At 39.5% G+C, this 27,739-nt stretch overlaps 1 protein-coding gene across 1 annotated transcript in view; it reads left to right on the forward strand.

Moving 5' to 3' along the window:
* Nucleotides 1-27,739, forward strand: part of SACM1L (SAC1 like phosphatidylinositide phosphatase) — a 38,971-nt gene that overhangs the window by 2,187 nt on the left and 9,045 nt on the right. Inside the window, exons 2-14 of the mRNA XM_075271135.1 lie at nucleotides 4,927-5,024; nucleotides 6,588-6,662; nucleotides 7,693-7,820; nucleotides 9,659-9,808; nucleotides 13,679-13,738; nucleotides 14,410-14,443; nucleotides 15,385-15,486; nucleotides 16,149-16,234; nucleotides 18,252-18,338; nucleotides 19,686-19,754; nucleotides 21,272-21,351; nucleotides 22,509-22,607; nucleotides 25,309-25,447. Of these exons, the coding sequence (XP_075127236.1) occupies nucleotides 4,927-5,024; nucleotides 6,588-6,662; nucleotides 7,693-7,820; nucleotides 9,659-9,808; nucleotides 13,679-13,738; nucleotides 14,410-14,443; nucleotides 15,385-15,486; nucleotides 16,149-16,234; nucleotides 18,252-18,338; nucleotides 19,686-19,754; nucleotides 21,272-21,351; nucleotides 22,509-22,607; nucleotides 25,309-25,447 (1,207 nt within the window). The remainder of the gene's footprint in view (nucleotides 1-4,926; nucleotides 5,025-6,587; nucleotides 6,663-7,692; nucleotides 7,821-9,658; nucleotides 9,809-13,678; nucleotides 13,739-14,409; nucleotides 14,444-15,384; nucleotides 15,487-16,148; nucleotides 16,235-18,251; nucleotides 18,339-19,685; nucleotides 19,755-21,271; nucleotides 21,352-22,508; nucleotides 22,608-25,308; nucleotides 25,448-27,739) is intronic.

Below are 27,739 nucleotides of genomic sequence, written 5' to 3' on the forward strand. Positions count from 1 at the left end.
GGGAGGTAATATGTATTTTTGGAAGCCTAGTGTGTGACCAGTGACCCTGGGCTGCCAGAGCCACACACACGGTCGATCCTGCCTGTAACTTGCATTGCAGTACATACTACTGAACTAGTGATCAGAAGATCACTTCTTCAAGTCCCCTAGTGGCACATCAAAGAAATGTGAAAAAAAATAAAGCCCAAACCATGCCCTCTTCCCATATAAAATGAGCTATGTAAATAAAAAAACAAGAAACATAAAATATTATACAATCAATACATTCTTAGTATTGATGTGTCCGTAACAGCCCATACAGTAAAGCTGAAACGTTTTTTAACCTGCATGATCAATTCCCAACCCCCTAAAAAAAAAAAAAAAAAAAAAGTTAAGGTTAAAGACTCAGCGCACCCTATCATACTTAACTTCATGTCCGGATCTTCAGGGCACGGGAGATCACCTCCTTCTGTGGGGCTGGCTCCTCCTCTTCTTGACATCTGCCTGTGCAATAGAGACGGAGTGCCGACATCACTCAAAACAATATTAGGCTAAGGCCCCACAGGACGACCCGCAGCTATAAAGTGCTTCGAGAAAAACCACGGTGATAACGCATCGCGGTTCTTCCTACAGTGCTTTAAACAGAAATTTTGCAGAGTTTTCCTCCGTGGACTTCCTGTTACAATTATATCTATGGGGAAACGTTGGCGTTTCTGTAGATATAATTGACATGCTGTGATTTCTAAAACTGCGCCGGTTTTGGAAATCGCGGCGTGTCTGCACTGTGGTTGTTACCGCAAGAGGGCATGGGATTTACAAAAATCCCATCCACTTTGCAGTTACTATAAAATGCCATGATTTTTCCCGCGGCGTTTCCGACCTGTGCACTTATTAACCTATTAATCAATAGCACTTACCAACCTTTTTTGAAAATGTATTTTTTGTTTGAACACCTCCTTTAAGATAATTTTAGGCTTTGTTGCAAGGGGTTAAAGCAGGGGTGAGCAATTAATTTTCCCATGGGGCCGCATAAGAAATTGAAACTATGCTAGAGGGCCGTGCCATGGCAAATTTAGCTCCACCCACTTCTATGTTGACTCCACCTATTCCCAATCATCTTTCCATGTGCCCCCACAAAGTATAATCCTCCTACAGTCACCCGTACATTATATGCCCCCACATTATAATGTTCCCTTCCAACTGTCCCACAGTATTAAGTCCCTCTCCTGGTGCCCCAGTATAAACTGGTGGAAACTAGAGGGGACATGAAGCTGGGACAGCTGGAGGGGGACATTAAACAGTGGGGGTAGTTGGAGGGAGGCAATAAATTGACAGCTGGAGCGGGACATGAAACTGGGGGCAACTAGAGGGGGACATTAAAATCGGGAAGCTGGAAGCAGACATTAAACCGTAAGGGTAGCTGGAGGGTGACATTAAACTGGGGGCAACTAGAGGCAGACAGGTCCCCCTCCAGCTACCTCCACGGTTTAATGCCCCCTCCTGTTGTCCCCAGTTTAATGTCCCCCTCCCCAATTTAAGTGCCCTCTTCATCTACTCCCAGTTTCATGTCCCCCCTCCATCTCTCCCCCAGTTTCATGTCCCCCTGCCATCTCTGCCCCAGTATAACATTCCCCTTCCATCTCTGCCCACATATAGACACACATACAGACACAGACAGACACACACACATACAGACACGTATAGACACACACACACACAGACAGACACATATAGACACAGACAGACACACATACAGACAGACACACACACACTCTCCACCCTGCATCTCACCTTACATCTCTCAGTACCTTATGACACACACCACATGTCTACATCTTCTGCCGGCACTAAGACACGCCCCCTAGACACACCTCCCTAGTCAAGCTGTGCGGGCCAGACTGAATCAGTCAGAAGGCCGGATATGGCCCAGGGTCCGGACTTTGCCCAGGTCTGGGTTAAAGTGATGGCCCAGGAATTATCATCTTTTAATCTGTGGACTATCATGAACCTATAAGTAAACTTGTAATGCTATGACTAAGGGGCATATGGCCTTGAAATACGTAGGCTGTTTAATATTTTACTTTTTTTTTTTTCTCTTGCTTTGTTTTTCTTTTGGCTTTTTTTGGTAGGTCAGTACAGTGAGAAGCACCAAACAAGAAAGGACCAATCCAACCAACTTGTAAAAAAAGTGTAGAGTGGACAGATAGATCCGCTCTGTCACATTCCTTTGTTGACTGATGTCTGAGCTCTGACACAGGATACCTCTTACTGGACCTTTCAATCATTCTGACATTGCACATCAAGCACCAAAACTAACTGCACTTAGTGTTCAGGAATAGTGTGGGCTAGAGAAAAAATTCCAAGAAAAGTTAATCACTACATTTCATATATTTCAGAAAGATACAAAAGAAAGCACACTCAAACATGAGCAGCTCATGTTAACAGATGCTAATAACTTGAATGCATGGAGGTGGTGAAAAGTCCTCTTTGAAAGTCTTTGTTAGAAGTCTAAGGAAGTAGTGACACTGGGACATGGTAATATAATCCATAGAAGAAAGAAGGATTTGTATTTGTTGCCTGAATGGTTTTAACAGTGCAGATACCTCTGATGTGAGGGGCGTTGGAGAGGAAGGAGTGTAATGAATGGTCCCTTCTCAGCTGATAATGAGGTCGGATTAGAATATTGTCCCAGACATAATTTATTTTATAGAGAGCATTTATTAACAGGGCACATGTATTCAGAGGTCGAGGGGTGGTGGAGTCTCTTTAGCTACTTCAGTAGTGGGCCAATTTATCTGGTTCAGGACCAGACACATTTTTTTTTCTTTCGTTTATTGGGTTATTCAATTAACTTGCGCATCTTTTTTCAGCGGTACAAAGGTCTTTATTTTTATGTTTTTTTATTCTTGCATGTGTTTTTTTTTTTTCTGTAATGTATCCGGTCTTTGTTTTGTTGGGGTTGAGGGCTAGAACCTGTAATGTGTACGGTGTTGGCGTATTATTTATTTTTCCTTTTCTTTTTTTTTTTTTTTTTTTTTTTTTTTTAAATGTAATTTATTTTGTGTCCCCATAAGGTCATAATAAACCTTTGGGGGCATATGAATACTATTATGCATACGGTATATATATTTCTTTTTGTGGGGGAGGCTGATTTTCCTAACTGGTTGCTGATACCTGAGCTCAGTTACAAGAGGAATGCAGCTTCCTGTCTGTTACTGCTGAGCTAATCCAAGTCCTCTAGGACTCAGCAGCTCTAACAGTCTTTGATCCCTGGAGGATCACGTAACCGGTGGGTCAGAGGGGAGCTTCATCATGGCAGCTCTCATACACAACGATCTAGAGGAGCTCTGACTGTAGTAACAGGCAGCTCCCAGCTTCTGCAGCTGCACAATTTTGTGCAGCTATTTAAAACTGCATGGATGTAGGGGTACGTCCTTGCAGAACAAAAGAGCCAATACCCATACGTAAATACCCAATGGGTGGTCCGGAAGTGGTTAAAGGGGTTTGCCATTTTTGGTTAAACATTGAGAGACCAATGTTATTTTTTTTGTAAATTAAAAGGTTGTACAAATTTCCAATATACTTTCTTTATTAATTCCTTACGTTTTTCTAGCTCTGCTTGCGATCATTCATTCTGCACACTCCCAGTAGATAAAAAATCAGTCCATGGTCATGTGGTATTTAGTCCATGGTCATGTGGTATTTAGTCCATGGTCATGTGGTATTTAGTCCATGGTCATGTGGTATTTAGTCCATGGTCATGTGGTATTTAGTCCATGGTCATGTGGTATTTAGTCCATGGTCATGTGGTATTTAGTCCATGGTCATGTGGTATTTAGTCCATGGTCATGTCATGAACACACAGGTACACTGTTAATTATCAGACAGATGTCTAATTTCTGTGCTGTGGCTATAATGAGATGTGATGAACACACAGCACCATGGACTGTGTATCACCAAAGCATAGTGAATGAATAGAAGCAAAGATCTAGAAAACTGTAAGGAACCGATAATGAAAGTATATAGGAAAATTGTTTTGTTTTTTTTTTAATTATACAAACAATAACATTGAACTCTTTTGATCTGAAATTAGGCAACACCTTTAAATCTTGCCAGCTGCCTCATCGCAGCATCAAGTGGTTGGTGGGATTTATCTGTGTGGGTCATGAAGGAGGTTTATAGTCTACAAAACAGATGATCATTGCTTGTAGATAGGCTAAAGTGAAGGCCAGTGTTTTATATACAGTTGATAAGGGTACTGAGGGGAGGTATACAGCCAGAGGGACACAGGTAAGGCCGTTGATTTTCGTCTGTATAAAGATGATTCTGCTTTCTCTGTCCATCTGGACAGCTGTGGTCTGCCAACTGACATTCAGTATGGAAACTCCTCTAGACTATGATACGTGGGTAATCTGGGCCGCACATTGTACCCTGGGTTTGAGAATATGTTAGATGGCATCCAGTCAGAGGATTGTGTCTCTTAGAGGCAAAATATGTGGGGATTTTCTTTATGTAAGGGGGCGTTCACACTACCGTCGGTGTCCGACAGGTAGTGTCTGCTCAAAATCTGGCACGGACATTAGAAACGGACTCTAGCTGTGTCCGTGACACCTGTCATTTATTTAAATGGGCATCGGGTGCGTTCTTTTGCACTCCGTGCCTATCCTTTCCTGTCCGCAAGTGAAGATGTCCGACTTCTCAAGCGGACAGAAAAACCCTACATGTCGGACAGTTAAGGACAGGCACGGAGTGCAAAAGAACGCACCCGATCACCATTTAAATGAATGAAAAGTGTCACGGACACAGCTAGTGTCCGATACTGGTGTCCGTGCAAGATTTTGAACAGACAGTAGGAGCAGACACTACCTGTCGGACACTGACTGTAGTGTGAACGCCCCCCTAACATGTCACAAAGATTAAATATTTTTTTACTTTATTTTTTTCTAGACATACAACACCTGAGAAGTTTTTTGTGGAAGCCTGTGATGATGGTGTTGATGATGTTCTTGCCATTGACCGAGTGTCTACAGAAGTTGCTCTTACAGGTAATATTTACTGTTATGCAGTCAACTACTATTGATTTTTTTCCTGTGTAAGGGTCAGTTCACACATGAACTGCCCGCGCGGGTTTTGACACCGAGAGAGACGTGGTGAGCCGTGTCTCTCTCTTGTCAAAACCCGCCTGCCGCGACCATCGCGGTCGCGGCTTTCCCCTCCGCTGTCGGCTCAAATGAGGGAGCTGCCGGGGGCGGAAGCTGCGCGGCTGAGCCCGCGCGGCTTCCGCCTGAAGAAAGGGCATGTCGTTTCTTTTCTCCGCTAGCGGGAAAAAAAAGCCCGGTGGTCTACATAGACCACCATTGTAGGGGCGGATTTTGAAGCGAAATCCGCTGTCAAAATTCGCCCCTTTGCCTACGTGTGAACTAGCCCTAAACTTTCCTGAAAAGGGGGCTCACTCATTTGTATTTGGACATTGTGCTTCTCTTGTATAAAATACACACTCAGGGTGACTACTAGAGCTTATGGGTATGTTCATACAGAGTTTTTTGCCAACGGATTTTGACGCGAAATCCGCCTGCAAAAACGCCTCCCATTCATTTCAGTGGGAGCCTCTAGCTTTTTTTTTTTTTTTTTTTCAGCTAATGGGGAAAAAAATTAGTCATGTCCTTTCTTCAGGTGGAATTTGACGTGGTTTTTGCAAAAAGCACTTCAAAAACCACTAGTGTTTTTCAAAGAGAAGTTTCCAGGTCCATACACCGTGCTGGAGCAAAAACAAACAAAAACTAAAAACACCTCAAAAAACGCTCCAAAAAAAGCCTCATGTAAAAAACTGTGTCAAAAAAAAGTTTCCTAATTCCTGAAGCAGATTTTTTTTTCCACTGCCACAAAACTCCGTGTGAACATACTCTTATTGTTCCCCTAGTATTGTAACATTTGGAGAGAGCATTCATTATACTCCGAACTCTCATTTAATAATCTTATATGGGTTTTATATGTGTGGGTTGTTTATTTTTAAATATAGATATATACATCTAGATCTGTGCTCCTCATTTTCTAGGGTACAACAGAAGCAGTAGCCAGCACTCTAAGAAATATAAATCGCATTTTTGTTTTTACTCCATGACTCAATGAAAGAACAGCCGACATGAAATACACATTCACCTCTGACGTGTTTCTGGCCTACAAAAGCCCTTTAATTATTTTTTATTTTCTGGTATAACAGTAAAACATATGACATTGGTCTTAGTGCTTTAATAAGCAATGGGCACTATGGTGTGTCCACAATGGACAAAAGAAATCAACAAATTTGCTATGGATTGTCTGTTTGCTATTTTTGTCTGTGTATCACATAGGGTAGATCCACAGAAAGTTTTATTATGCTAATCTCTTTTCTTGGCGATGTGGATTAGATTTCTTGAAATATAATCCGCTTTGATACCATTCCACTGTGGATTTAGCCTTAGTATGTATTAGGATTACATTTATTCTGTTTAAGGTTAAATTTTATAATCCTACATTGAGATTTATATACTTAATATAATAATAATTAATAAAGGATATTTAGGAACTGAATGATACTAATTATCCAAAGTACTAATTATATCTTGCAGCAAAAAAGGACATTCCACCATCAGCTATTACAAGACCTATATGCGGTATCTTTGGTACAGTAAGATTAGTTGCTGGTAAGTAAATTACACAGTCCTGGAAGGAGATTTGGGTAATTCATTTTTAAGTCAGTCAAGTTTTTATTCCTTTCTGACATCATGGTTATGCCATGATGTTTTAGATAATGGCAGGGGTCCGTGTCGGAATAGGGCTCTCATTGCTCTCCAGGGTTTGTTTTCTTCTTCTCAAGTGTTATCATGTTCATTGATCACATGGCCATGCTACAGCTCAGTCCCATCCATTTTAAATGGACGGACTTGTGGCATTGCCATGTGACCAATAGACATGAGGTCACTTCCTGTGAAGAAGAAAGCAGCCATGTTTTCAAAGTCCTGCACAACCCCTTCAAACACAGAACATTGCTCCTTCAGGCGACAGCCTCACTTTAAAAACAAACAAAACACCATTTCAAAAGTATAATATGGCCGCTAAATATTCTAAAGATTGTGTTAATTTATATGCAAGTATTGAACTAAAAGACCAGACTGCTTGAGGGGCAACCTCTGCCTCCACTTCTGAAATTCTTATCTGCCAAGGAATGATTATGTTACAAGACCTTTTGATTTCCTTACTACTGGACTGTGTGAACCTCCACCAAAAAAGCTACAACTTTGTGCTGATAACCTTGCCTCCATCTGCCTGATTTAATCTATTAACCAGCCTACTCTAAAGGTCCTGCATTTTCTATCTATCTATCTCTATCTATCTCTATCTATCTCTATCTATCTCTATCTATCTATCTCTATCTATCTCTATCTATCTATCTATCTATCTATCTATCTATCTATCTATCTATCTATCTCTAAAGTGTTAACAGCCGTTATCTTATGCAGCTTCACTTTGCTGTCAATATTAAAGATCACAGGGCGGAGGAAGGTGCACCAACTAATTTGAATTGGTGGGCAGTTCCTGCTAAGATGCTCAATGCGTTTCTGGTGCAAAATATTGTTCCAGCATTATGTTTAAAAGTCACAATAAAGAATATTACATCTGTACAACACACATCAATAGTGGGATTGTGTTTAATGATGCTTTCTAATTTCACAGGAATGTATCTGATTGTGATTACCCGTAAGAAGAAAGTAGGTGATCTTCTTAACCATTCCATTTGGAAGGTGACAGACTTTGATATAATCTCCTATAAGAAAACTATTTTACATTTAACTGATACCCAGGTGAGTGTTGCCAACTGATTTGTGTCTGTGTGTGTGTGTAGATTTTACCGAGAGCTACAACATGACCTCAGATTAATCAAGTCTACATTTTGTAATATAATTTATTAGCAGGTTTTGTCTCCTTTCTGTAAAATCCTGCATCCCCCCAACTCCACCCCCCCCCCATCCTTCTCTTCTGTATTGAGAACTGTTCTTGACTGTTACTGAGTAACTTTGTATGGAGTAAACAGGGTGACTGCAAACAGTTATATCTCAGGTGTTATAAAAAGCAAAAATTTGCTTTTGATGTTATGTAAAAGGAGATATTCACTGACAAGGTTACAGTACTATCTATATATTATCCAATATACCAGTGATATCTCAGGATATATCACTGGATATTGATATGCAGCTGCATAATATATACGATATGAATATTCTAATCCCCTGTGTGGTTTTAATCGGTGATATCTCCAGAAATAATAAAGGTAGAACTTCTACATACAAAGAGACTCTCCTCTTTCTTTTTACGCCTTAAGCTAGTTTCGATACTCTAGCTGGAGCTATAACTGTTTCAAGTGATCCTGCCCTAATTTTTTCAAATACTACTTTATACACAGTTACCCAGTGTGAACAGCTTTTGATAAAGAAGCCAGAGAAAGAGTAAAGAGAGGCAGGATTTCACAGAAAAGAGACAACATTGGTTAAAGTATATTACAAAATTTATTAATGAAACAAATACTGCCAGAAAATCAAAACCTGTCAAAGTTTAGTTTTACCTTAAGGGTCCATTCACACGGAGGAAAATGGTAAGGAATTTGGTGTGGAATTTCAGCACTGAAAAAAAGCCTCCCATTGACTTCAATGAGTTCCTTTTTCTGCTAGCATCTCCATGTGAATGGACCCTAAGGGTTAGTTCACACGTAAATAACATGTGGCTTATTTTGGCACCGGAAAAAAAAGCTTCCTAATTAGGAAGCTTTTTTTGGACATTGCCAAGCTTTTTTTGGAGCTTAAAAACAGCTTAAAAAAAAAAAGCCAGGCTGTTTTCCCCTCCCGTAAAGTGAATGGGCTGAAAAAACAGTGTCGCGTTTTTTTCGTAAAAAAAGCGTCGCTTATTTTTGCAAAAAACAGCGTGGAAAAAAACTGCGCGGTTTTCGCCTCCCATTCACTTCTATTGCTTTCTTCAGGCAGAAAACGCCTGAAGAAAGGTCATGTCGCTTCTTTTTCTCTGCTAGCAGAAAAATCTGCTAGCAGAAAAAAAAAAGCTAGCAGTCGACATAGACTAACATTGTATGGAGGAGGATTATGACGTGGATTCCACTGTCAAAATCCTCCTCCATGTCCCCGTGTGAACTAGCCCTAACTCTTTCATGAAAATGCCTCCCCCCTTCTTCTCACATAATTTGCACCCTAGAACTTCCTCTCACATAAATTGCTCCTTATAGCTAGTGCCGCACCTGTCATGTGGCAACAACCTCACATTGCACCTCCTGACATAATCTTCCCTTCTCTAAGGAGACCCTGTAGCATAATGATGCTTATTGGTTTCAGGCTGAGCCAGAGACTTTTGGAAAATTCGGATTGAATCTAAGGCTAACCTATTACATTGTGGGGGCCAAAAAGAGGGGGCAATATACTATGTGAGTGCTCGAAAGGGACAATCTACTGTGTGGGGACCTATAACGGGGTCAATATACTATTAGGGTCAGTAAAGGGGGGGGGGCATTATACTGTGTGTGGGACAAATATTTAGAAAGTAAAAATCACTACGGTCATGGTCATCAATCTGGTCAAACAGATGTTTCTCATTTCTCTGCTTCTCTGACTTGAACAATGACTAGTAGTCCCTTTTCCAGTTGCAGGATAACAAAACGTTCCTTTCCATGATCAACCACGTCCTGAGTGTTGATGGTTTTTACTTCTCCACTTCTTATGATCTTACCCATACTCTGCAAAGATTGTCCAACACAAGTCCAGAATTTCAGGAAATGAGCCTACTGGAAAGGGTAAGAAAACAGACAAATACTTTTTAATATGCTGCAATTTTATATTTATTAGTCACAATGTTTCAAGATGTTTGTGTGTATGTATTTGAATTTCTCCCATTGTCACTTACAAGTAAAAGTGTTACTGCAATTATGGGTACTAAAGTTAATGGGATTCACAAACTACTTTTATTTACTTTTTTTTTTTTTTTTTTTATGGCTGAGGGACATAACAAAATTAAAAAAAAAAATTGACATACTCTCCTTATTTGCTTCACTGTTGATCCTATTCTGATACTTGCCAGCCAACCAGAAATTATGACCACACTGGAACCAGTGATTGTCAGAGTTTGTCTGGCGAGTAGAAGAAGCAGATCAGATTTGAAACATACCTCCAGTTATAAACAACTTTTATAAATAAATATTATAGGTTAATATTTGAAACTTTATAATATATCTTAATAAAGAAATATGTTTTCTTCTCCCACTTTTGAGACAGAATTACTTTCTATATATTAGTTTATGAAGAGGGTAGGAGGATAAAAAAGAAAATCAAATAATTTTTGCTGTGACACTACTAATCTGTATGCTTGTAACACTTCTAGGTTTGTAGATAAGAGATAGCTAGTGCACAGAGTGAAGTAATAAGTCCATTATAGTGGGGAAAGCATGACAAACTTAAAATTTTAATAATTGATGTATACCCTACTTACTCATGGGTAAGGTTAAAGCAAAAGCTACTGTTAATAGCTGTGTATTGTAAACAGCCTGCTGTTGTGTATTATTTCACATATAAATGCATGTTATAATATGTGTTTATCATATATGCAATTGTAAATCATCATGAAAAACTCATGAAACTGAATACTATTATAAAATTCATATTTATTACATTAAAAGTAAAACAACAATATAATAAAGGAGGAATACCATTAAAAATAAGCAACAGATGAAAATAACCCTGGGAGGTAGGTAAGTGTCAATTCTGATGAAGGTGTGCAGTAGGCTGGATATAATAAATAAACAGACCTACTAACAAACTAAATATGCTGCAATCATAAAGCCACATACACATGTATCCTTGTTGGTCAGTAATATGCTTTGTTCAAATTTTGATGCATTATTTGTCTGAGTTATAACTTTTCAATATGCCTTGCTTTCAACTCTGATTTATATTGGCTTTTTAGATTTGTCTAAATTTCACCTTTCATTAGCATTTGTGTGTATATTCCACCTTATTTTCTTATATTATGAGGCTTTTTTTGCCTGGACTTTGTTCCGTTCATTAGCGCTAGACACTTGTAACTAGTAGCGCACACACATATTTGGCTTTATAATCATAGCATAGTCAATTTGTTGGACGGTCTATTTATTATATCCAGTCTTCTATATCACCTTAATCAGTATTGATACTTGCCTACCTCCCAGGATTATATTAATCTGTGGCTTATTCTCTGTTGTTCTCCCTTTATTATATTGTTGTTTTACATTTAACTTAATAAATATGAATTTTATAATAGTATTCAGTCAGGCGAGTTTTTCATGGGGATTTGTATATTTGCACTCACTGACTTTTTTTTCTAGTGTTGCATGCAATTATGTCACCACTTGTTAACATGTTTCTGTTTCAATTTATTATATACTTCCCAGCCACTGGGTGGTATTACTCAGCGTCAAGGCAAAACACCTTCAGGTTATTGTATCTGCAGTGCCATACTCAAAGTACCACAGTATCGGAGACACGTCTAGTGTTTATACATCCTATTAACAGCTCCTAAGCACTATGACTGGATTAAAAGTAGCTAGTCCAAATGTCCTGCCTAAGTAGATTCTAAAATTGCATCCCTAGGATAGTAGTTAGTTTCTCTACACGTTTCTTTGTGGATAGACACGCTTCATCAGGGGAAAATTGTAAGGAAAGGAGAGGAATAGCTTTTAGGGTGATGAAGGAATCCACCATCTAGTGGCACTTCCTCTTCTTCACGCGAGTATCATGTGGAACTCCTCTAACTCTGTGCAGTTTCCAGTCCTTGGGGGTAGGAGAACTATTTAGATCTCTTTGAATTATTTTCATTTTGGAACTTCTGGTCTGTTTTGGTTTTTCTCACCTCCATATTCAGTTCTGTGATCAGATAGCATTAGCTGCATTTGTTAAATATGTTTCTGCACAAAGTTTCCATTTTTCAGGTTGCACTAGCTGGTTCTTTGGATTATTAGATTTTTGAAGGCAGCGTCCAGATCTTGCTCAGTACAGTTGTCCCATGTTCGCAACTGGGACTTAAAGGAAGTCTATCATTAGAAAAACACATTTTTAACTAATGGCACGTTGGAATAGCCTTTAAAAAAGGCTATTCTACTCCTATCTTCCATTATAAGCTTCTCGCTGCCTTTTCTGATTAAAATCGGTTTCTTCTGTTATGCAAATTACAATCACGGAGCAGCGGGGGCATTCCTCCTGTGCTACGAACGCTCCCTGCGTCATAACTCTCCACCACCGCTTAGCTTCTTATATTCAGAGTCGACTGCGCATGTTTGGGCGGCCATCTTACGGTAGTCTGCTACATGAGCGTACTGATGCAGTTGCAATTGCACTATAATCTTATTTGACGTGGCCATTTCAATATTATATAATGGACAGTTGCATGAATTCCACCATGTTCTACTTGTACGTACATACTTATCTACATATAAGTATCCAGGAGAGATCTTGGCAGATGTTTGGCAGGAGCATCCTTTATTACTCTCCTACCCAATGACATTGCACTAAAATTGGTTTGGATTTATCCAATACCGCTACATGCAAAGCATCAACGCTGTGCCTAATCACACCATGACATCCTTGCAGAATTTGATTTTTGTAGGGAAAACCTCTATCTCATACTAGTGGCGTCTCAACAAATTCTTGCATACTTACCCAACTGATTAGAAGGCTTTGGTAGGTGAGCTTTACTCCTCCGAGATAACGGAAGCTCTACTGCTGACACAGGCTTAGACAAGCCCACAGTTATTAGGGGCATGCTTCTTTCTTTTGCCTCACAGAAAAGGAAGAAGCAGACCCAATTCATGCCATTCTTGAAAATAAACTGGTAAATCTGACTATTGAACATTTCCACAAGGCAATCATGTGAATTTGGATATCCTTAGCCCCAAGTGGATGGGGCTAAGCTGTAATACTAGTTGTCCCAAGATTTAATTGCATAACATACTTTGAAGATGAGGGAAATCTCTCTTGACTGAGGCCACTTGTGGTGGAAAAGTTCCCTTTTTTTTGCTAATTTTGCTGTTGCTGTGCTCTACTGTAATTGAGTTATAAACAAATGAAAGAAATCAGGTTGTTGTCCAGGAGAGGCAGAAAAAAATTACCTACTACTACTACTTCAGCTTAAAATCCAAAGGATTTATTTATATTATGCAATTATTGGTATTCTATAATTAATCCTTTCCTGACATCTGCCATAATAGTGCTGGTTCTTTAAGTATGGCTGCCACTCTGAAGCAGTATTACACGTAGCACCTGGCACTAGTGCCCACAACCATAGTTCATTCTGATCATGGGCTTTGTTTTGTTATGTGTCCCCCCACTGCACCCCATATTTTTATTAGTGCAAGATGACTCCTGCATGGCAAAATCATGACGAGCATTTGTTTGCTCCTATGACAGCTGGGAGCCTTATAAAGGCGCTAAGGCCTATCATACTAATATAGCTATTGAGGCTTGTCTATGGCCAGTCTAAATAGCTTTATAATGAATCTCCTAAGTTTTGGCATTTGGATGACCTGTTTGAAATGACCACTTTGTTGATTTTTTTACTATTTATTCTCTGTTTTGTTGTTTTGTTTTTGGATTTTTTGTTTAAAAAATACTAATTAAAAATGTAATTTTTTTTCCAGGCAGATCAGAGATTTGTTTGGAATGGCCATTTTCTCCGAGAATTTTCAGCTCAGCCAGAGGTAATAAGTTAATTTGTAATATATCTAGAACACTTTTTCCCCAAACTGCACAGCCAAATACACAATGAAAATATGTCCCATCCTAAAGAGGCAATAACAGAAGAGGATTTTGCTAGTCATGTAATGTGTCCCTCCTCCCTCCCCAAATCACATAATTTCCCATTGTGTTAGTGTCAAACTATGTGTACACTCTGAACACACACATATATATTGACATAGAAGTCTTATTATAGTTATTCTAGCAAAGTAGAGGTAAAATATACAGTGTTGGCCAAAAGTATTGCCACCCCTGCAATTCTAACTTCCAGAAAATGATTGCAATCACAAACTGCTGAAGCTGAATGGTGGCCTCAGTGGTACATGCTGTGCTTCTGTCATCTGCTCTTGGTGATTGGAGCCAAGTGAAATGCTGGCCAAAAAATCTTCTCTGGTGCTGCCACTTTCTAAATTGCTAAATGAAATCCTATACAGGTCCCAATGTATAGAAAGTATGCCTTTAGTAAGCAGCAAAACTCACTCTAGTGCTGCATGCCAGTTGTAGTTACAAAGTTATTTGGGGTGTTTGTGATGGGTAAATCCATGTTAAAGGTCTTGGCAGCTCTTTTATTGCAGTCTGATATGCAGTTCAGTTTAATAAATAGTAAGATTTTTTTTTTCCCTTTCATTGACAGATTCATAAATTTGCAGTTCCAGTCATTCATGGATGTATCCTTTAGAAATGTAATCACTGGATATTATCAGTATTGTGAAAGTGTACCTCCGATTTATGTTTTCATAATTGAATAGAAGAATATATTTATTATTTTGTAATATACTTTATTAAAGAAAAATTGGGCTAAGTTCCTCTTTCCTGTTTTTAGAATTACTTCTAACATACAAGCCTATGTAGGGTGTGGAAGAGGCTGCTAAAAGAAAGACCTCTTCTACACCTAGTAAGCTTTACTTTACTCTGTAAGGTAACTCAACCACAGCACAATGGTGAGGAAATAATTCCTTTCTAACCCACAGCAGCCTCCCCTCCCCTCACTGTAGAGCTCTGGGTGTGAGGTTGGGTATGGGGTTATTCTATTAATGATCATTCTAACTGAAGGAAAGGGGAGGAAATGATGTAATATGTGTTGAAAAGTATTTTTCTTTTAATAGGATATATTACAAAGTTCATTAAATTGACTTGTACTCTTCAAACGTAACAGGAAATGTAGTAAAATTCAGGGGTTACTAAATGGCCACTAAATAGATCTAAGGCTGTTGTGCACACTGCAAGTTTTGTTGTGGGGCCAAGAACTGAATGGAAATCCTTATATTGATGCAGTTTTTGTCTGAGAAGCTTGTATAGGTACAGCCAGATGGACAAAAAACAGCATGCAAAACTAATAAATGGGGATTCTTGCTAAAGCATTGGTTAGAGTAAAATGAAAGCTTGTAATTATTGGTGATGGGTTCTTGTGTCTGTGATGTCATATTAATATGCAATTGAAAAAAAATTTCAACTACAAGTCATTATTAGTACAGTTATTGGATCAAAGTTTAAAGTAATGCAGAAATAAAGCACTAAACCACATCCATGCAAAATGAGTTTAGTTTAATGTTTGTTTGTTTTTTCATTTTTGTATTACATGCTTGGTTTTTCTGAACTGTGTTTTCAGTTATTGCTATACATTCCTGTTCGGTTAACGGAAAATACTTTGATTGGATTCTCATCTCTAGAAGAAGTTGTTTTCGAGCTGGTGTAAGATACTATGTTAGAGGTATAGTACTTTTAGTCTCTATAGAATAGCAAAGAGAAAATAAAACTCATTCAATGTATGTGCAATCCGTGCTTATTTTAAAAGGAACCTCTCACCAGGTTTGGGACCCCTAAACCAGCATGTTCTTATGTTACTGGATTTTAGGGCCACTAATTTGGTGACCACAGTTTCATCTGCAGAAATTGAAGGTTTTTATTCTGACTAAAATGAGTCATGGTATCTCACGTCACTGCTTATGAACCTGGTTTTAGGTGTCCTTTTACCGGATTGTTAAAGGGGCTCTATCAGCAAAATCATGCTGATAGAGCCCCACATATGCATGAATAGCACACAACAGTTTTATGTCAGCAGAATATAGGATAAATCCCTCATATGATAGAGAATTAGAAATGAATGGTGCTATTCTGATACACGTGCAGGCAGCAGCTTTATGGATGCACAGAACACACATTCTGCATGTATTACTGAGAGGGACACACTCACATTACAGATTGCTAGCTGCAAACACATGCTCTGAAAATGATCCCGTTTTGAAGTTTGCTGCCTAACCTGCAACTTTTCGAGATAACAAGTGACATGTATAAAATTAATTTTCTATGTGAAATGTGTCCATATCCATGAATTTGTTTGAAATCTTTTTTTTATTCTCCTTCATATTTTAGGTATTGATTCTGAAGGCCATGCAGCAAATTTTGTTGAGACTGAGCAAATTGTGTACTGTAATGGAGGAAAAGCGTCATTTGTTCAGGTAAAGTTTATGCAGACACCTATTATTTATTATTTACCTTGAAAAGAGTATTTCCTTAGAGAAATAAATTCAACCATACACATTAGAAATATCTCCAGAAAGAGAGTAACCTTGTTTATTAGAAGAACCAATAAGCTTGCAAGCTAAAATGAAGAGGGTTACATGGAATTGAGTTGTTATGAACCAACATCCAGTACACGTTCTCTCTCAGAAAATTTTGATATAAGATATCCAATGAGCCAAAAGTGAAGCTATGGAATACTTTTTCTTTGCGTTAAATTTCCTTGAGGCCTCATGCAAACATCTTGCACACTGACCCATACATTTCTATGGCCCACCCAGCGGTGGTCCTGTTATGATCTATGTCTGTGCTGCGATACTATGATATCACAGTACAGGGATAGGAAATAAAATTAGTGGCAGTGGTTAAAAAAACAAAACATAGCAGGGCTGCCAACATCCCGCTTTGGACATTTGAATTCAAATGGAGCAAATACATAAGAGCTGATGCTGCTGTTGAAGTCATTACTGGTCAGTGGCTGTTCTGTGATTGGCCCTGTTGAATTTAGTGCCATAAAAACTGATTTTCTGCCACAAAAATGCCTCCCAATTCTCCCATTCATTTCAGGAGTTGATTTTTCAGCTAGAGGAAATAAGAAGCAGGACCTATCTTCAGGCATATTCTGATTTGCAACACCCATTGAAATGAATGGCAGAAAAAAATTGCTAGCAGTGCTTTTTGCAAAAAATGCTACAAAAAGGTGCTAACTTCCACGGTGTTTTTTTTTTTTTTTTTTATGCACCTCATTCATTTTATTTATTATTATTATCAGTATTATCATCATCATCATTATTATTTAATATTTAAAGTGAGCATTTATGACTCCAGCTAGAAACTGTCTGAGCCGAGTTCTATGTATTTCCCATGTGAACGTTTTTTTTTTTGTTTTAATTACCGTATATACTCGAGTATAAGCCGACCTGAATATAAGCCTAGACCCCTAATTTTACCACAAAAAACTGGGAAAACTTATTGACTCGAGTATAAGCCGAGGGGGAATCTGCCATTGCAGAAAAAAGTCTGGTCATGTGCATTGCAGCTTAGTAACTCCATGGGGATCATAGTAATAGCATGTGTGCCTCACATAAGAGTTACTGATATGTGGGACATATGGAGGTAATAATTAGGTATCTTCATAATTAAGGTCCTTCATTAGTCCCCTCATGTGTGTCTCACATATTAATAACCCTTATATGGGGCACACAGGGGTTAATGTGAGGGACATGATGGGGTTAACTGTTATAAATGTGAGTCACATGGAGTTACTGAAACTAAATTAATAACCCCAAATGTCTGACATTACTAGGCAGAGTACAGGACCTTTGATGACATCACAGTCACGTGACCTCATGACAAGCCAATCACAGAGCAGTAGCACTAAAGGGCCTCCCCCTTCCAGGTTCTTCAAGTTTTCTGTGCTCAATGGACGCCAACTCATGTATAAGCTGAGGAGAGCTTTTTCAGCATGAAAAATGTGCTGAAAAAGTCGGCTTATACTCAAGTATATACGGTATATAACCAAGTACAGCACACCTGCTCCTGGTCTCCGCATTTGGGTTTCCATCTTCTGCTGAGAGAAACTGGACAGGAGACGGAAACCCGGCGGATAGTTTTCAAACCCATTCCAACTTTGTGTCCGGTTAAAAAAAACAAAACGGTTCCCCTGCGGAGAGGCACAAGGTGCTCACGGGTGGACACTTTGCAAACCCATTCAAGTGAATGGGTTTGAAAACTGACTGCCAGGTTTCTGTCCCGTCCAGTTTCTTGGGCAGAAGACGGAAACCCGCTGGATTGCCTAAAGTGGAGACCAGGCATAGGTGTGAACCCACCCTAACCAGCATGAAAAATTGATGTGTGGTACTTGATCTGTCGGTACCTAAATGTTAACAGATTTCATCTTATGTACCTACTTCCCAACTGAAAAAAAAATAATAATAATTTTGTTTTCATTTGTAGACTCGTGGATCAATTCCATTTTTCTGGTCACAGAGACCAAACTTGAAATACAAACCAAAGCCTCAGATCAACAATGCTGTAAACCATGTAAGTAGACGACCCTCTGCATTCCTTAGGTGTCATATCTTAAGTATTATGTCTGAAAGCACCATTGTATCATAGTATGAGCAGACTGTTGTCTGCAACATACAATGCAACATAACTTTGGTCCACTTTTTAAGGTGCTGTTTAAGAAGCCTCCTCAGTGTTCAGCACATCTAGCTCAGGCTTGAAGGTCAGACATAGGTTGAGACTATATACAGGGGAAACCTTAGAATGGCTTCAGGATCAGTGATGAAGTTAGAAACAAGCCAGGGTCTATAGACATAGAATCAGTGAGAAAGCAGCTGCAGAACACCCTTGCAGGAACTATCCCACTGGGAACCTACATTTCTTAGGCACATGGCCAGATGCTAACCAGACATAAATGTGCAGGGATTGCAAGAAGGCCAGTACTTGTACCCTAAGGGAGCAGAGCTAAGGAGGGGGGTGGGGGGGAAAGATCCTTGACTAAGGGTAGATGCCATAATCAGGAGGGGACAGAGTGGAAGCTGTGTAATACAATCTGAGTAACAGGGAAGTATCAGTGAACACGGTGGTAGGGATGGGGTGAACCTAGTCTCTGCTGTCTGAGGTGAACAATTGAAAGATCTCCTACCCCCCTCCCCCCCCCAAAAAAAAAAAAAAAAAAAAAAACTTCCCAACTTGGCTATCTTTGGTTGTGTAAATGCCCCCCCCCCATTAAAATTGTAGATAAACCCCCCCACCCCTTTCTATTATTTATTAGCTTTTTTTTTTTTTGGCTCACACAGAATATGATAAGGAGCTGCTTCAGCTTAGTCACACTATTACCTTGCAAAGCCCGTCTCCTGGTTGTGATTAATGTGTCATCTCCCATGTAATGTCAGGGAGTGAGGGGATTGTGAGGGAGATGTCAGTCATGCCCAGGAGTGCAAGGGGGCAATGTTTACTAGCCTGATGCTGCTCCATGCCATCCAAGACTACTTTGGTCCAATAGTCTTAGTGGGCAGGGAGCAACATTGGAACCTGGCTAAGACTGGCCTGGCAGAGACTCAAACACAAATCTGAAAATAACCTCATTTGCTTGTGTTAATTAATCTACATTCACAATTTTTGCTTAATGTTTTGGTCCTTCAGAAACGATTATTCATTTTTTTTCATAAAGTTATGTTCTCTTGTTAAAATAGTGTTTGAAGTATAGACTGAGTGCTGGGAGATCTTCTGCAGTTGACATTTTCCAGCATTATAAATCATGAATAGCTGATATTTATTCTAAACTATCAAACTCTGCCAGTTCTAATGTTCAAATGTTCTGATTTGTCAGTGTTTATTTAGTAGTGGTTTTGTTTTAATTTTTTTTCTCTTCCCCCATAGATGGATGGATTCCAGCGACATTTTGACTCTCAGATCATTAGCTATGGCAAGCAAGTTATAGTTAACTTGGTATGTTTTTAGAATAAACCAGTGTTAAAAAATGAACTATCACTGTTCTGCAATTGTTCACTTTTCCGTTAAAATATGTTTTCAGACTTTCATCCTGTATTCTGCAATATAATTATTTAACCCCATCTAGTATACATGTAAAACGGATATGCACAAAGGCAGTGTTTTTACAGGGGTTATATTTATCCTCCAACCATAGGTAGTGTTTCCCAGACTTTCTGAAGGTGGGAACCATTTTTGGACAAGAATTTTGAATCTTATTTGAATAATGTGTTTCTCCCTGTATTCTGTCACTTAATCAGCTGTATTCTTCCTTTTATTCTATTATGCCATCAGACATTTTGGGGTCCCATACTAGCAAAACTTGTGTGGCCCACTCCTCCTCGATGTATTTTAGTTTCCTGTCCTCTACCATCACATGTTATATATAATGTTCCCATGTGCTACCACACACAGTATAAAATGCTCCATGGTGTCTCCACTTGGTATGATGATCCACAATATAATACATATTGCCGAAACCGCAAACCCCCACCCCCGTTTCTCAGACCTCAGAGTATAATAAGTGGAGGCTCAAGGGATGTGAGAGAAAATAACAAACATTGATGCTCACCTTGTCCAATCTCTCCTCATCTTCTCTGTGCCCTGCTGGCACCTCACTTCATCTTCAGGTCTCTTGTGATGTGAAGTCATGGATGGCACTTTGATGCCTTCATGCACTGTCCCAACGTTATAACCTCACAAGAAGCCTGAAAGGATTTCAGGGTATCAACAGACACCCAGATGAGGAATAATCTCACAAACAAAGTAAAACATATGTTGATAAAATAGAAGCTGAAAGCTGCAGAGAGACAACATCTGAAAACTTCTTCTGCAAGTGGAAGCAATTGATTGTGATTATACATGCCCTTTACTATTCTGTACATTTTGTAAACTTTAATAGTTAATTTTTATTTTAAATATTTAAATATATTTAAAATTTTAAAAAATATAAAAAAAAAAAAAATTAGTTCTAGGTGTCACAATGTGGTAACAAACTTTTTTTTTTAATTGTTTTTTGAAAGTTAGGGAGTAAATCAATTAAAATGAGAAATGGCTGCGACGGGTTAAAAAACATTTTGACAAAAAAGTAAAAATGGCTATATTTCTGGCTATACTCTTTAACATAATACTGTGCAAAATACATGTGAATGGAATTTTAAAAAATTGCAGATTGGTTTAAATGCATGCACTATAACTTATGCTGTACATTTCTAGCGAATTTTTGCCTCCGATTTCAACTTTTGCATGTCACACCTGCTGCAAAATCTATACATTAAACATTTACTGAGGATTACAAAGCCTTTTCTCCAGCATACATATTTACTAGGTATGAATGTGGCAGATGATTGCTTTCTCAGAAAACCTGTACTGACCTGATCGGAATTTAGTGTTTTAGATCTTCAGGGCAATAGGACACTTCAGGCACTAACATACCATGAAACATGTCTATTTACTTTTTTTATTTTTTTATTAAGGTGAACCAAAAAGGATCAGAAAAACCACTTGAACAGACATTTTCACAGATGGTAAACGGTCTTGGAAATGGAATGGTTAGGTAATCCTACAATTTCAGTCTTAATGTCTTTCTGTTACGGTTAGATCATTCTTCCTTGTCAGATGAGCTTAGAAAATCATCATGTAAGACTGTATTTAGTACCAACTAGAAACTGAGTGTAGTGTCAGTGAACATGGACTAGACTAGGATTTCACCTCAACACAAATTCATTTTTAAGAGGTGAAAACCCGCCCCTAGTGCACCAGCTACCTAATTTGCATACAACTTCAAAGTTGTTCTTCAAGTCTATTGTTTATCACTGTAATATGCTCTGTAACAAGGTGGTTGAAATCCAATATTCTAGAGAGAAGTGGTAGACTCCCTTTAAACCATTATGACAGGATATAAATGTCTCAAAGTTGGAGTTCAATCCTCTTGGAGCCTCACCTGTCGGAAAAATCAGTATTTCCATGACCCCCCAATATAAATGGCTGTGCAGTTGCCTTCACCTAGATGTTGTGGTCATCTCAATTGCTGGCATCTTTTTTATAGAGCTACATTCACACTGTGGAAAATGAAGAGGAATGTGAGAAGGGCATCTTCTTCAGACTCCTCTTTATTATTTGCTCAGCAGCAGATTCCGCCGTGTGAAGATGGCCTGAGAGTTCTTTACAGTGCAAAGATGGAAACCTTTAACTGAGCTGCAGAAGATACAGAGCAGTGCTTTTCTTATTTGGGTGTAGGCAGAATCTGTTTGCACATCTAGACAGAAAATGTACAGTCATTTGAGAAATTACAAGGGTTTCAAGTATCTTCTTACTGAAACAGGAGTGCAACTAAAGAACAGCCAAGAAAGTGGAGACTTTAATGCATCAGGCAGTTTGGTTTCCATGCATAAGGATCCATTCTCCATGAAAACTACACCTTCTATGTTCATGAATAACAACAAGCGCTTACTTGGACTCTGTTACACAGCACACAAATTCTACCACTCTAAACTAGTACCAAAATCATATATTTATCCATACATAGCCAAAAAAACAAGACCTTGCCAAATTTTAAAATTACACATAAAAGTTTGAATGGCCAGGAAGTCTTACATATCATAGTTATTTTCCTTTACTGTACTGGCAATATGTGATTGAATGCAGAAGGAGCTTCGTGCAAACTCAGAAAAAAATGTAATTCTAATGTCATCCTTCAACTTTATTTTATAGGTATTTTGCTTTTGACTTCCACAAAGAATGCAGCCGAATGCGCTGGGACCGGTTACAGATTTTGGTGGATCAAGTGGCTGAAATTCAAGATGAGTTTGGGTGAGATAGTATTAGTAGATATTGGGCTACTATTACAAGGTAGACCCACATGTAACAAAACGGTGACTAATAGGACAACCTACAGTGCTCTAAGAAAAAGAGACCAAATGTGATTTTGGTCTTATAGTAAATTTGTCACATATATAGGATTTATTTATTGGTTACTGGTTTTCTGTCACTTGTCGTTCTCTCGACTTGTATCCTCTAAAATTTATCTGCTGTTCATAATTAAGAAATTCAATTCCTGGTAACACATGCTTACAAAAATATGGACTCTTAACCTTTAACCTCTTAGTGACACATGACGTATCATTAAATCCTGGGTGCCTGCTACTCTGCTCACTATGTGAGCGGGCGGCATCAGGAGCGGGTGTTAGCTGTAACGTAGAGCTATGCTGTGATGTTTGACCAATGCATCCAAAGGGTTATACAGTAATAATGCCCCATTGGCACCCCTCTATTTTCTGGACAGTAACCCCCACGCTGCTAGGAGCCTCACAAACCTGGTTGATTGCCAGTAAAAAAAAATGGGGTCACTTCTTGGCAATTTCAATTTACTGGACCTCCAGGGCTCTGCAAAAACAACAGGGTGTCCTAAAAGTCCCTCTAAATCTGAACTCCAAAACCTAAAAAGCACAGAACTCCTTCCTTTCTGAGCCCTGCTGTGTGCCCAAGCAGCAGTTTACACCACAAATACAACTTTTTTGTACCAGGGATAGCCCTCTTAATAGTATTAGGAGTGCAGGTCTTTGATGACACAAAGTGGGCAACACATATTGGGCACTGAGATTTCTAGATTTCACGTTGTATGTTAATTTTTAGATAACATGCTTGGGCTCAAAATGATAATATTCCCTGAGAAATTTCATGAGGGCTGTAGTTTCTAAAATGGGATCACTTTGTGTGGTTCTGTTAAATATTCTGTATTACGGTGAAACTTGTGACCGCGTGTTGAGAGGCCTTATCACGATAGGAGGAGCCAGCTTGTTATGAAAACATGTAGAGTTTAATTAACCACTTCAGTACCGGGCCAATTTGTGGTCCAGGACCAGACACATTTTAGGTTTATTTTATATGTGCAGTTTTGAGGTCTGTAACATTTTTCCCGTATGTCTCAGTCAACTAATTTTTGCGTCTTTTTTCGGGGACACATAGGGCTTTATTTTTGTTATCTTTATTTTCGAATGTGTTTTAATTTTTTTTATATCCAGGAAAATATAAACATAATAGGAGGGAAATTATGTCTGGTTTTCAATTTATTTATTTTTTTAATTTAATAACAAAGTGTCACTGAAAAACTTTATAATATAGTTTTTCCTCTCCATTACGGTAATTTTTATTTTGTATGGTGTCGTCGGGGGTGGGGCTAATATTATTATTATTTTTTTATTATTTTATTTACATTTTTTAAACTTTATTATATTTTTATTTATTTTTATTTATTTTTTTTACAGATTGTGTCCCCATAAGGTGATAAGATACCTTTGGGGGACATCTGATCACTTATTTTTTTGTACTGGAGGCTGATTTCTCCTATAACTGGGGTTGGTACATTTTTTTTTTTTTTTTTTTAAATGTAGATTGTGAGCCCCACACAGAGCTCACAATGTACATCTTTCCCTATCAGTATGTCTTTTTTGGAATATGGGATGGAAATCCATGCAAACACGGGGAGAACATACAAACTCCTTGCAGATGGTTTTGTGCCCTTGGTGGGATTTGAACACCAGGACTCCAGCGCTGCAAGGCTGCAGTGCTAACCACTGAGCCACCGTGTGGCCCCCTGGGTTGGTACATTTAACCCCAGTTGCAGGAGAAATACAGCCTCCTGCACGCTGTATACACAGCTTACTGAGCTGATCTGGGTCCTGTAGGACCCAGCAGCTCTTGTAAGACTCTGCTCCCAGCGGATCACATGTCCGCCGGGTCAGAGGGCAGCTGATTTATGGCAGCTTCCATAGCTGTGTATACACTGCTCATTGAGCGCTGTATACACAGCGATCGAGAAGGCAGGGGAGGTAATAAATCTGCCCTGTCTTCTCTCTGGGAACTCCGGCTGAAGTTACAGCCGGCTCCTATTGAAAGCAGCTGCACGATCTCCGTGCAGCTGCTGTGTTCTGACTGGACGTACAGGTACGTCCTATCAGAACAAGGCAACCACTTCCCGGACGTATATAGTCTATGGGCGGTCCGGGAGTGGTTAAGGTCTTGAAGGAAAACACAGGAACAGGAAAAATGTCCAAAATTACAGAATTATCAGTCAATGTCTCAATAGCTTACAACTTCAGAGAAGTTAGATTTCTTCATCTGGATATCTTGTAGTTACAGCTTGGTTCATGCTTGTCAACTGGTTCATGGACTTGGACTGGTCATGACGTCCTTTATGAATGACCACCTGCCAGGACCACCCACCCTGGTCTTCCTAAAGAGACCCAGATGTGTATTTCTTACTCATTTATATTCATGAGAGGGAGTGTTACCTTCCATCCACAAGTACAATGTGTCTCAAAATCACATGTGTAAGACTTAATGTCTCAAAGTTATTGCCATATGAAGTGATATATGTCGGTTTTGAAAATTGAGGGCTGGGCTTTAAGGTACTTTTGGGCTTTGTCCATAAGTGGGTTAAAGCAAATGAGCCAGAGGTTTCATCTGTTCGCTTTATTCTTAACATTCTGTTTTTGTTTTTTTTCCTAACTAGATATTTCTTGGTGGACTCTGAAGGGAAAGTGTTAATGACCCAAGATGGAATATTCCGAAGTAACTGTATGGATTGCTTGGATCGCACAAATGTTGTTCAGAGTCTACTGGCACATCGCTCTCTTCAGGCTCAGTTACAGGTAGAACAATGTTATTTGTTAGTTATATTCGTAACATTTCCTTTAGCGTGTATTCACATACAGTAGTTTTGTTGCAGAAAAAAAATGGCTGAAAATAAATAAAATACATTTTTTGTTGATATGCTTTAAACCAATGAATAGAGCCCTAGATTTATAAGATTATTGGACTACTACATGATGCCGGCAGCTGTATAAAGTGGTAGAATATTTTGAGCTCTAGATTTGTGGACCTCACAGATAAAATACTCAAACCGCTTGGGAGCTGTACTCTATGCTTCTGTGTGAATATATAGATGTATACTATTATATATCACATATGACCCGCCTAAACCCAGACATTACACATACCCCAATAGACCACCGTGTGTCAGAGCTAGGTATATGCTTGCAATCCTGATCTGCCACTCTGGATAAAGGGAATTGACTCTATGTCCAAAGAACCAGCTGCAGGAACAAACTAATTCACTTCCCTCATGTCAAACTGATTACTGTATCATATCCAAATCTGTGTTAGACTGCTTCTCAACTTATCCAAGTCAAATACCCATACTGACTAGAAATTCACAACCAGTACCCCCCAAAAAAAGTTATTACTCTTGAATGTTAAAGCACACCTCCAATTATTATTAAAAAAACAAAAACACCTTCATAAATATATGGTACATTTGAATATAACAAACTTTGTAATAAATCGTATTTCATAAATGTGTTTCCTTCTCCATTTATCAAGCTGAATTACTTTTTATATATTAATCTATGGAGGAGCTGAAGGAGGCTGCTGGAAAACACAGATAACTGCTGCTGCTCCTTCACTCTGCAATTCTGTTAGTCAGGTTGCTCTTTTAATACTAATATGCTAAAGATGACAGGCTAAAAGTGAACAGAATAAAGCAGTAAATCATTTAATGAGGACCTTTCACCATTTTGCCCATAGGCAGTTCTATATACTGCCGGAAAGCTGACAGTGCGCTGAGTTCAGCATACTGTCGGCTTTCCCGATCTGGGCCTGGTGTGAAGAGCTTACGGTCCCGGTACCGTAGTTCTTCTATGGTCAGAAGGGCGTTTCTGACTGTTAGCCAGAGATGTCCTTCTTCACAGCACAGCTAATCGCGCTATGCTGTGAGAGCCGGGAGGATTGGCTGTGCTGTGAAGAAGGACGTCTCTGACTAACAGTCAGAAACGCCCTTCTGACCATAGAAGAGCTATGGTACCGGACTGTAAGCTCTTCACACCGGGCCCAGATCGGGAAAGACGATCAGCGCACTGTCAGCTTTCCGGCAGTATATACATTCACCGGCCACTTTATTAGGTACACCATGCTAGTAACGACGACCTCCTACTCCTGGCCCCCACCGAGAAAGACCTCCAAGAAAGCCTGTCAGTGCTGGAAAAATTCAGCACCACATGGGCCCTACCCATCAACCAGAAGAAGACCAAAGTCATGGTATTTCAGAAGAAGGGCCACAATAAAGCCTCCACCACCCCACAATTCACACTGAACGGCTCCACACTGGAGAAAACCAACAGCTACACCTACCTGGGGCTGGAGCTCAGCCAATCAGGAAGCTTCAAAGCAGCAATAGAAACCCTGAAAGCAAAAGCCTGCAGAACCTTCTATGCCATCAGAAGACAACTGTACCACCTCAAACCACCGGTGAGGGTCTGGATGAAGATATTTGACGCTGTCATCTCCCCGATCCTTCTCTATGGCAGTGAGGTTTGGGGCCCAGCCACCTACCCAGACCAGTCAAAGTGGGATTCCAGCCCAACAGAGAACTTCCACCTGGAGTTCTGCAAATACCTGCTCCATGTCCATCGCAACACCACCAACATGGCCTGCAGGGCAGAGCTAGGCAGACTCCCCCTATGGCTCACCATACAGAAGAGGGCGCTAGCTTTCCAGGCACACATCCAGGGGAGCAAGCCCGACTCCTACCACCACCAAGCATGGCTAAGCCACCTGAGCAAACCAGACACTCCCAAACCAAACAACAGCCAACCACCAAACCAAAAACACCAACAGACGATAACCAAGGCCGAAATAAAGGCGACCACAGAGGCAAACAGAGAGCAGTACATTGAAGAATGGAGAAACGAAATAAATAACTCCAAGAAACTCACCGTGTACCAATCCCTACAAAGGGACTACACCATGGCCACCTACCTGGAGAGAATACGCCACCCCAAACACAGACAGACCCTGAGCCGGTACAGACTGAGCGCCCACAACCTAGAGATAGAGACGGGGCGATACAGGCAGACGTACAAGCCACGGGAGAACAGACTGTGCCA

This window comes from Leptodactylus fuscus, chromosome 4, assembly GCF_031893055.1.
Source record: "Leptodactylus fuscus isolate aLepFus1 chromosome 4, aLepFus1.hap2, whole genome shotgun sequence".
NCBI lineage: Eukaryota > Metazoa > Chordata > Amphibia > Anura > Leptodactylidae > Leptodactylus > Leptodactylus fuscus.